At 28.3% G+C, this 11286-nt stretch overlaps 2 protein-coding genes across 5 annotated transcripts; one reads left to right on the forward strand and one right to left on the reverse strand.

Annotated features, from left to right (window-relative positions):
• Positions 1–7: 7 nt before the first annotated feature.
• On the forward strand, positions 8–1521 carry LOC105204280. Of its 2 annotated transcripts, XM_039459570.1 has the most exons (5): positions 8–334; positions 406–738; positions 821–1035; positions 1106–1264; positions 1346–1521. In XM_039459570.1, the coding sequence occupies exons 1-5, from the start codon at positions 148–150 to the stop codon at positions 1352–1354; spliced, it is 903 nt and encodes a 300-aa protein (XP_039315504.1). In that variant the 5' UTR covers positions 8–147; the 3' UTR covers positions 1355–1521. The 2 variants fall into 2 exon arrangements, with proteins under 2 accessions (XP_039315504.1, XP_039315503.1); XM_039459569.1 differs by having other exon boundaries at positions 1106–1521.
• On the reverse strand, positions 1330–6285 carry LOC105203925 (the record flags this gene model as incomplete). Of its 3 annotated transcripts, XM_039459572.1 has the most annotated exon segments (5): positions 1330–1464; positions 1884–1913; positions 2009–2216; positions 4614–4861; positions 5964–6285. In XM_039459572.1, coding segments are annotated over 3 exon segments (761 nt in total), but the record flags the coding sequence as incomplete, so codon positions are not given.
• Between the last annotated feature and the right edge of the window lie 5001 nt (positions 6286–11286).

Consider the following 11286-nt stretch of genomic DNA (forward strand, 5'->3'; position numbering starts at 1 on the left):
ACAAAAAGAAATAGCTTATACAATAAGTAAATTTATAAAGTAATTTCGGATTTCTTACTAACAATCATGATGCACAAATATCTATAGATACATACGTACCAGCCAAAAATATTAAAATTTGACGCAAATTTATGTCTTAAGGCATAAATGCACCACAATATGCATAAATCTGTGGTAATAAATATTCTTATAATAAGATTAATAAAGAAAACACCTTTTCATATAATGTTATTTGCAGGGAATATTGGATTAAAACGTAGTGCCACAAGTACTCCAAACAAAAATGGTGTATGTACATCAAAACCAAATTGTTCTAAAACAGTCGAAGAGAATGGTTAGTGATGTTTTTTATTTTAGCATTGTCATAAGCATACAGAGATATTTTATACTTCTCCTTTTTTACAGTAAATAATGACGAGATTCCAGTCTCACGTGAAGATGATTTTGATTGTCATGATGATAAAAAAAAAGATATGTCCGACAGGACATATGAGCCGCATATGGATATGGATAGGGATTCATCTGATTGTAAGTCAGTTTGTGTACACTCTCTTTATACATCAATTACAACTTCTTTGATTCTTTTTTACATTTTAATTTGGTTTTTCACAGAGAGTTCAGAAGCTGACGAAAACACAAGTCTGGAGAACATAACTGAAGAGGAAAAACCAAATGAGGACGATCCAGTTCAAACAGATACAGCCGCCGACACAGATGGAAGAAGAACAGGCATCATAGGTACCATTTACTATATTCATGAGTACAATATTATTTGTATAGTTTGATGAATATTAAATTTAATATATTTCTTGGTTTTCAGCACTTTTGAAACAAATGTATGAAAAAACTAAAAAAATAGAGCAAAGGCAGACAAACTTGGAAAACAATATCGAAGAGATTAAGCAACTTCTACTTTCTAGAACAGAGACTTTGACTCACCCTAAAGATTTACCAAAACTGCCTCTACAAGCTTATGCTGATTCCAAACACTTGGAGGGAAAAATAAATCGAGAAGAGTCACAGAAAGACTATGTTGTAAGTATAAAAAAGTTATTAATTATTCAGTGTTCTCTGCTTTTTATTAACATTGTTATATCTTTTTCAGATTAAAAGAGTGTGTCTAGCTGCTAGAGGGACCAGTGATAAAGAATGCGCCAAGCGAGTGATGGAAAAATTAATGTCCAATCATGTTGGTACCTTTTACACTTGGCAGGGAAGTGGCGGAAGAAAAGATTCATTTAAAAACACTGTTATGATGGAGACTGTAAGACATAAGTATCTTTTAATTCTGTTATGTTTATATTCACTCTACTCGTGCCACCAAAACTGTTTTTGTCTTCCGCAGTTGCAATAAAGAAACTTCGTCAGCATGTGGATATGGGTACTGCTGAAGACGCAATAAAAGACTGGCTCAAATCAAGAAAATTTGCCAAGAATAATGCTATTCCTAATATTGAATAGAATCTGAAAAAAAATGTATCCATTTTATTTTTAAGATTTGTAATAAACGTCTAAGTTATATATATATATATATATATGTTTGGCAAGCATCACATCAAATCAAACAAACTGCCTCAGTAAAAAATTTTTAAGATAAAAAAATTTAAGATTACCTTTCTGTGTCTTAAAAAATTTTGACTGAGACAGTCTTGTTTGATACGATGTGATTCTAGCTTATATAATATATTTTATTTTCCGTGAAACACGTTTTCGAGAAACGTTTCACTAACGTTTTCGAGAAACGTTTCACTACCGTTAAGAACGTTAGGCAAACGTTTAACCAGGTGGACATTTGCACCTTTTATGAACGTTATGGTTCGAACGGTCCTGAAACGTTTAAATAACGTTTATGTGTTGGTGGGGTTTGAATTAAAAATACTTACTTGATAATATTCAAAATTGCGCCCGTGCTTCTGAAAGTTGTATACAAGTGTCACTGCACAAAGTAATTAATAATAACGCTTAATAATAACTGCACAAAGTAATTAATAATAACGCAATAGCACACCGTGCAAACATGCAGCTTCATTTTTTTCCGAATGTCCAGTAAGCAAGGAAGGAAAAATGTTTTAGGCAGAAAATTGAGAGTCGTATTGAAGTATTAAAAATTGTACGGAATATTAAAGACCGCCAGGCATTAGGGCGCATCAAGTACTTGAAAATAAAATGCTGCCAGTTGAACAAGTACCAGCTGTAAAACGGCATAGTCCATGAATCTGAAAATATATTATTATACATGTATTAATTATCATATAAAATAATAGAAATATATAAAACATGTTGTATATTATATAGCGCTCATAAATATTTTTAAAATAAACTGTTGTTTTGAAAATAAGTAAATCAAGAAAATGTAATCTAAACTGTTTAAAAGTTTACAAAAAACCGAAGCATTATAATTTTTTTGTAGATTTTGTAAAAAAAATTTATTATAAGAATTTACTTTGTAAATGTACTTTTCCGATAAATTTATCTATCCTTGCAAATAAATCAAGAAAATCCGCAAAAAAAAAAGAAAAAACTGTTTTTCTTCTGAGTTTTTGAAACAATAAAATTTAATATAAAATTTCTTAATGTTACATTTATATTCAAGTTTTCATAATTGGTTTAGCTAAAAATTATTTTTTTTATTTAAAGATGTATTATATTTTTACAAATGTGTTAATGTCTATACTTAAAAAAATTCCCTTAGAACACATATCTTTCTTTTATTAAAATAAATTGTGATTTAAGTAGAAAATTGCTGGTAAAATTTTTTTTACTTTTAAGTATAATATAGTACAATCTGTAATTTTTCTTTATTTTTTTATAATTTTTATTTTAAAAATAAATGTAGATAATACATCTTTAAAAATTTAATAAACCTAAACATTTATTCAGTTAATAATATTAATATAATATTGTTTCTCATTAGAAAAGTGATGCTGAAATTAAAAGAACACTCTAAAAATTTTAAAGAAAGCCTAATTCATGTTTTAGCTGAAAGAAAGCAAGCTTTATTTATGATTTTGATGTAGAATAAATCGACTTAGAATTATTATGGGTTATATTCTCAATTAATAATTAAATATCTATTTAGTCTTTAACTAAAAATGGACAAAATCGTTTATTAGTTGATTACTTGTTAGTAAAAAGATAAAAGTCATTTACTTCCTTTATCTCCATTTTTCTCAATTATTTATGTCTTTTTACCAAATATCCTATCTCATCATCAACTAGATTTTCAGAGAGGTTAATTTTTTTTACTCCTAAATATTAACTGAAAAATTGAATTAGTATTCAAATTACAAAGATTTAATACAGAAAAACCCATAAAAATGTTTTCGAAATCTATAGGTTAAAATAACATTTAATAAGACGTTATAAACAATTCATTTATTTTACATTAAAATAGTGTTAGTTTAGTTATTTTATCACATTGCAAACCATTGACATAAAAAAGTGTAAATTAATTTTTCATTAATGGATGAATTCTCATCCAGCATAGTGTTAATTATAAAAAGCACTTTAGGATTAATTTTCTTTATTCAAATAAATTAATACTAAACTTATAAAAAATTTTTAAATTTTAATATCGCAAAATGTTTATTAGTTTTTGTATTACACAAAACAAACACATTTTTCAAATTGACTGACACAATTTTTCAGAAACTACTCAAGTACGTTTAATTTTTGCGTATATAATATATATTTGTTTATTGCCCGAATTAAAATTAATAAAAAATATTGCAAATTATTAAAATAACATGGTTATAAAGAATAAATATTGCTTTTTTAATTGATTAAATTTAACTTATATAAAAAGAAAGTGAATTTATAGATATTGTAATAACCTTTTGGGCAGCAAACAAATATTGTTCACTTGAATTAGAGCAATGTCATAACTAAAAAAACAAGGTTTCCATCAAAAAATAAACTATAAATCATAAAAATATTAAATTATTAAAATCATGAAAATATTATTTCTTTATACGTTTTTGGAGTATTTAGTTATAGTAGAATAAAAGTATTATTATTTCTTCATTTACTGTACTAAATTCTCATCCATGATAAAAATAAACCATTAAAAACAACCATTTTTGACTTATGACACTTTTAATGCAAAATTTTTTTTTTGCATGTATCTTTTTTATAAGCTCTAATTTTATAAGCTCATTTACATAATTCTACCAGTAGTAAGAATTCTAAAGATTCGTTATTTCTTGCACAACTTAAAAAACATCTTTTAAAATTATATCGTTATTCTAGCAAATGAGCAATATGTGTTTTACAATATTTTACATAAATACAAAAGTCGCCCCGATAACTTTAGTAATTTCTGAGAAATCTTATCAGTCAAGTTGAAAAATGTATTTATTTTTAAATATTTGTAACGCAAAAACTAATAAATATTGATCATATTAAAATTTTAGGTATTTACTCAATAAGTACAAACAAATGTATGTAAAAGCACGGAGAAATATATGTGTACAATAGTTTATTTTTCAAAAACTTCCAAAAAATGCAAAATTTTTCGTGCGCCAAACTAAAATATCTTGTTATAAATTTATGACTTTTATTAGCAATATATTGTATTTTATAGTTTCATTATCTTAAAATTCTTATTAATTTACCCATTTCGATGGAGTGATTTTTGTTACGAGCAGTTGAAGAAGCCAAGTAAAGGATAAAAGCTAAGAAGCCTATTGGATCGACACTAGTGCTGATGGACCAGACACCCTTCAGCAGCGTATTGCTCATATGATCAAAATGCACGTTCTTCTTCCTTCCTTCCTTTGACAAGGCAGCAATGAAAACTTCTTCCAATAACCTTTGACAAAGGGCACGAGTTTCTTCAATCGTCCCCGAGCAGAGATTGAATCTATAAAAATAAATATTACTGAGTCACGTAAATAGATTTAAGCATAAATTAAAACATTTCCGGCAAATTATTTAAATAAAATATCTGATGATAGTTTCTCTCTCTCTCTCTTTTTCTCTTTCTCTTTGTCATTGTTTACGTTTTCGTTACTCTCTTGTAAACAATAAAAGATAAGAAAAGGTACAGATAAATCTATACTGTAATTAAATCGCTAATTTGCCATTTTGAGAGCGAAAAGAGATAGTGTCATCTATGCGCTAATACATCCTAGTGCTCATTTTTGAAAAATGACACGTAAGCAATCTATGTGTAATTTAGATGTCTGTTGATACAAACGTGTCTTCTATGCCGAGCATGCTACCAATGACTCTCCAGATATGCATTACACCCTCCATTTCCTCAGAAGTGGTTTTTATCCCTAGATACTCCTGGCTTACTAGAATGTATCCAATAAGTTCAAATTGCGTAAGTATCATATCATATTGCGTTGGCTTAAAACCAGCCTTGGTACTGGTTTTAAACGCACAACAATGCTTTTGTCTCACAATTTTTATTGATTCCAAGAATCTATACTAAATATTATACTAGATACGTACATATTCTGCAGCGACTACATTTAATATTAATACAAAGTATATTTAATATAAATAAAAAGTAAATTTCTCTCATTATATTGTAATATAACAAGAAAATCAATCATTCACAATCATTTGTCATTTAATTTAGTTTGCTTGTGTATATGTTGATACTGATTAAGCGATTAAAAATAAATTGTGCAAAAACATAAATTGTGCACATTTATTCCTATCCTTTCACGCGCTAAGTCAATATTGTGTCAAGACAAACGAGTTCGATCCCAATTATTTATATTGCTTGTAAGATGTACATATGTATATACACAAAATTTTTATTATGTAATTTATATTCATATAATTTGAAATTACATATCTTTGATAAATTTTTATTGTTATAGTTTAAAATTCTCAAAACATGTAAGTTTTCTAACAGCTTTTAATATTCATTATTTATTAACTCTTTTATTTAATAAAATGTTTAATAAAATCTTTAAATAATAACTTAATTTCTCTTATTTGAATCTTACTCAATAGGTTGGCCATTGGGATCCTTTTCAAGCCAAATTTGTGTATGCAGAATCGTTTCTGCATATCTTTTATACGCCAGACAAGCAGTTCCACTCTTCTTCGTGAATACAAGTACATTCAAAATGCTTGGTATTGCTAAAAGGGACAATAGGCCGCAAAGTTTTGCTATCATCATAGAAAATATATTGTTGTAAAATGCTTGCTGTCCTAATCGGAATTTCTTCTCGTCGTAGAACGACGGTAATTCTGGTTTCGCGTTGTCAAAGTCCATTAGACTTTTTGCTCCTTCATTAATAATCATTTGTAGACGTGCCTCCATATCTAAAATTAAAATTTTTTTTTGTAATAGTGCATGAAATATTTTTACCTGATAAACGCAAATCTTTTATGTGTTACGACTTTATATTTTTAAACAATGAATAATTTAAAACCGTGAACAAGTTATTTTTGATTGTGCGAATCGTAACAATTTATTTTATTCTTATAGTCAAGACAAAATTGGTAGAATGCTTTGAATGTACTTGTTCTTTTTCAGTCACTTTACAGTTCTTCAGAGTTAATTACATTTTTCAATTATTTTATTTGTCATGCTTATTACAAATATAAAGTTCTACGTGAGCGCCTATCTATAAGATGTTGTCTTTTGTCCATGTTACATGCAAAAAATCTGCAAAAATTTCTTCACAAGAAATGTATATAGTAGGTATTGTACCTGTTTTTTTGTATAGATGTTACAGATTAATTGTTTTGTCATTAACAAAAGACGGATTTCCACAGAGTGATATAGACGTTAAATCTGTGTAAGATTTTTCGTGCGACGAAGTCGTATTAAGCGATTTCTCGATTTGCTCGAGTCCAAGTGTGCAAGAAAAATTGTACTCATCATTGTCTTTTGATGTATAACATACTAATAGATACAAGGAATAAACGTTAAAATTAAATGTGAATGTCTTCAAATTTTTCTCTCACGGAAGAACTTATACATACGGCGTTGTAAGGTTTTAAAGTTACTTTCTTCTTGGTTAGAATTTTTAATATTCTCGGCACTCTCGTGTGAATCATTATGCATCTCCATAATGAAACACTTTTACAATAATGTGTTTTACAGTCTAAAATTAATAATTTCAAGGATATTCTAAACACCACACGCGAGACACAACAGAACACAAAAGAAGCTTTATGGCTTATGGCTGCCGCTGATGCGGAGCATGGTTAGGAAGAAAGCAAAAGAAGACAGCCGACTTCGCGCACGCAACACTATGTTCAATTGTTCAATCATAAGCGTACAATTTTTTGTTACGCACCTTTTTTAAAATTCAAATGTTTTTGAACTTAATTCTCAACTACATTATTTTTAATAATAAATATAAGTAATTAATATAAAATATTACAAAATATAAATTAATATTTTAGTAAGAGCATTATTAAAATCATTAAATTTATGCGATCCAATTCATGCTGTAAATGGTTTGAAGCATTCATTTATTCGTCAATTTGTAAAATTCTTTCGTCTGATTAGTCAATGAAACATTTGCAGCATTAAATTGATTGCAGCCATAATTATATATTTGTTATAATATTAAAATCATATAAAATGCATAAAAATTAATGTAACAGCCATTCATCATTATAAATTTCAGCAACAATGTAAATGTTTTTTTCAAAATAAAGTTCCGCATTTTGCCAATAAGGCATTTTATACCCCTTTGATTTAACATCTCTAAATGAAATTTCATGTAAATCTTTAGATAACTCTGAACATTTAAAAATTCCTACTTCTCGTGAGTCTAGATTATTAATATTGTAAAGCGCATTAATGAGTTGAAATTTATTGACAATTAGACGATACTCGTTACTATCACTGTGTTGCAATATATTTACTATAATGCAAACAGTATTATCTCGTAAAATGCAACAATCATTGCTTTTGTCTAATTTGTAAGTAACTCCATTTATTTTTATACATGAAAATTGCTTAATGTTTTCTTGTTGGTACACAAGGAAACTATTACCACATGGGTTAGCATAGAAAAATTAAAGTTACAGGTAATTACCACATGGGTTAGTATAGAAAAATTTTTCTTTTAAAATAGAAAGATAGTACCACTTGGATTTTGAAGAAAAATAAAGATAAATTGCACGCAACATACATTAGGCGCTTTTTTTTACCTTTTTTTTTGAAAAGGTAATTTTGTACTGATATCACGCGTTTTATAGTATTAAGCAATATGTATCTCTTTTTTGTAATAAGACACGATTTACACTAACTTAGGTTTTACGGAATCAAATACATACCAATTGGGTTAGAATAGGAAAATTTTTCAATGAAAATATAAAGTACAAAGTAGTACTACTTGTTGGATTTTATAGAATTAAATTAGCATAGAAAATTTTTTTCTATTACAATACAAAGATAGTATCACTTGGGTTTTGAAGAAAAATATTATAATTTACAAAGGTATATTAAAGTTCAAGATATTACGATATGAGCTGGCATAGTAAGTTTTTCAATTAACACAAAGATAGTACCACTTTTGCAGAAAAACTAAAGATTTTTAGGCGCGCGCGCACATACTTGGTGCCTTTTCTTACCTTTTTTTTTAAACGGTAATTTTGTACTGATATCACACGTTTTGTAGTGTTAAGCAATATGCATATTTTTATATTTAATAACCTCTTGAAAGTTTATTTACTACCAACTTTTTCTAAAAATAATATATAAATATCTTTAGCACCCCTAGGCCATTGCTTTTTTGTAACTTGCATATCATCACTTTCAAACCATTTACCAGATGATCCTTCTCTACACATACTTGTAAAGTGACCGTTTTGGATACATGAACCGTGATAAAATACGGCATTCCTAACTTTATACTTCTGAGATACTAATATTTTACTTGTCGGAACAGCAGTTAAATTAAATTTTTGTGGTACCTTCTCTAATACACCGTTATGTAGTGAAAATATAATTAAACGGATAATAAGTATCTGTTTGGTCCATGTTATTTCATTCTTAATTGACATATTTTCTCCACAACGTTCACACGGTTTGTCAGAATCAGACAAACGTAAAAATGAAATATTCAGTAAATCATTAAGATTAATACTTTTTTTCTTTACATTGCTAATTGCAGGAATTGAAAGGATCATTTGATTATAAGTATTAACATTTATGTAACTTCATATTGGACATCGACTAGTAGAAATAACTTGATGCTCTACCAAATTTTTTATAATATCATATTTTTTTATAATATCACAAAGAGCGTTAAGAAAATCAAACGCATCTCGTTTAGTATCAGTCGAAAAATACTCTCCTAAATCTCTTCGTATTGTACAGGTATTTAAATTGCGCATTCCGCTTTCATATTAATGTACTTAAAACATCCAAATTATCAGAATTAAACAATTATTTTCTAATAATATTTAAATGAAATATACATTGCGATGGAGTATTCGCTTAGCACGAAATTTTGTCAGTATTTTGGAAACCATGTATAATCCAAATACCAAAACTCTGGTGAGCTCGAGCTTCTTCTGGAGCTGATTGTTGAACAGAAATAATTGTTTTCCTTAATATCCATGATACATCTTTAACTTTTTTACGGTAACATTCTTCTTTTGATACATTAATAATTTGAGCTTCTGGTTTATGTAACTTTTTTAAACGATTATATTCGATAATCGCTTCTTCACTGGTGAATACAGATGAAGGATCATAATTAATCAAATGCAATCCATCTAAAGACGTTACTCGGAATAAAGCAATGTGAGTCTGACCGCAATTAAATACTAAGTTACCTATGTCCATAATGGCATTTTGTAAACTTAAACCTTGACTTTTATGAATGGTGATACCATAACTCAAAGATAATGGAAATTGTTTTCTAATAACAAATGCTTTATCCATGACTTGAAACTTGACATTCACTCTTTCAATAAAATATTCTCAACCAGACGGTAAAAGAAGTTTGACTTTTTCAATATAATCAGCTGATGTATCCTGTACAACTGAAATAACTTTAGCAATTGTGCCATTTACAAGGCACAAACTGGCATCGATATTGCGTCTTATCATTACTTTCGCTCCAATTTTAATTGAAATTTGTTTCGAAAGGCCAGCTGTTCTACTATTATCATCTTCTTTATCCGACAATACCTTTCTAACTCTTTTCTTTATATATGGAATACATTCAATCTCATCTTCAGCAATTAATAATATTTCTTTTGAAGCAATACGAGTTAACATTGCAGTGTTAAGAGCGTCACACATATCACAACGAGGTAATAAACAAACGGTATCAGAAGGCAAACTGTCAATATAATTACATATTTCGTTTAATCTTGCATCAAAAGATTCACCTTTAAAAAATAATTTTCTTTTTTCAAGCATGTTACAATCAGATTTTGTCAATAAACCAATACGAATTCTCGAGAGTAATTCACGATAAGATACGTCTCCTTGTTGACGCATATTGATCGTTAATTCATCATATTCGAATAAAGTAGTCCATAAATTAATAGCGTTTAAGGAACCAAGGAACTTTTGAATTTTTTCCTTCAATAAAGTGAGAAAGGCAAGATCTTCGTGCACAGGAGGTAATTGAATAATTTCATGTCATTATTTAATTTTGCATAACTTTGACTTAAAATATATGCAGCCAAAATAAATTAAATAACAAAAATGTAATGTATGTATACCCAACGTGTTTGATTCTATCCATGGGGTAATTTTCCAAACTGAGAAGTCACCACCTTTCTTAATAATCACAGTCCATGATTAACGTAACGTCACAGCTTACGACCAATCCGGCCATTTACGACCGCATTTGACATATATGAGGTTAAGTAACCCAAAATACACCCGGTAAACATTGCTAATTTTGTTTAAACATAAATTTTTGAGTTAGTATTATAAAGTTAAATGTTCAACTAAAAATACAGATATAAAAAGATAATATATAGTATAAATATTAATATATTGTATAGTATATAATGCAGTTTACTAAAAAATAAAGAAAATATTTTGCGACTTGAAATTGAAAGAAAACATTTAAGGAAACGATAAAATTATAGGGAGGGTCCCAGTTGCGCACAGACCCAATTGGACACCACCAATCACATAATCTAATCGAGATATATCTAAGATAGATCTAATATATGAGTGACAACGCATTTCTAGGCGCGTGATTCAAATTACAAATATGTTATTGGACCGATAGTGTAACAACACAATGAATAGTAAGGAAGCCTTCATCGGTCGTAGCTAGGGCTTAGTGCTTTCATGCACTCATATACCAATATTGCGAGAAATATCACTGT

Source organism: Solenopsis invicta, unplaced genomic scaffold (assembly GCF_016802725.1).
Source record: "Solenopsis invicta isolate M01_SB unplaced genomic scaffold, UNIL_Sinv_3.0 scaffold_790, whole genome shotgun sequence".
NCBI lineage: Eukaryota > Metazoa > Arthropoda > Insecta > Hymenoptera > Formicidae > Solenopsis > Solenopsis invicta.

Excerpts from the sequence above, each read along its gene's own strand:
- LOC105204280 (XM_039459569.1), top strand. The coding sequence starts at position 148 with ATGCACCACAATATGCATAAATCTGTGGTAATAAATATTCTTATAATA. Across the intron at positions 335-405 it reads TAAAACAGTCGAAGAGAATG|TAAATAATGACGAGATTCCA; the intron begins GTTAGTGATGTT and ends CCTTTTTTACAG. Across the intron at positions 739-820 it reads AAGAAGAACAGGCATCATAG|CACTTTTGAAACAAATGTAT; the intron begins GTACCATTTACT and ends CTTGGTTTTCAG.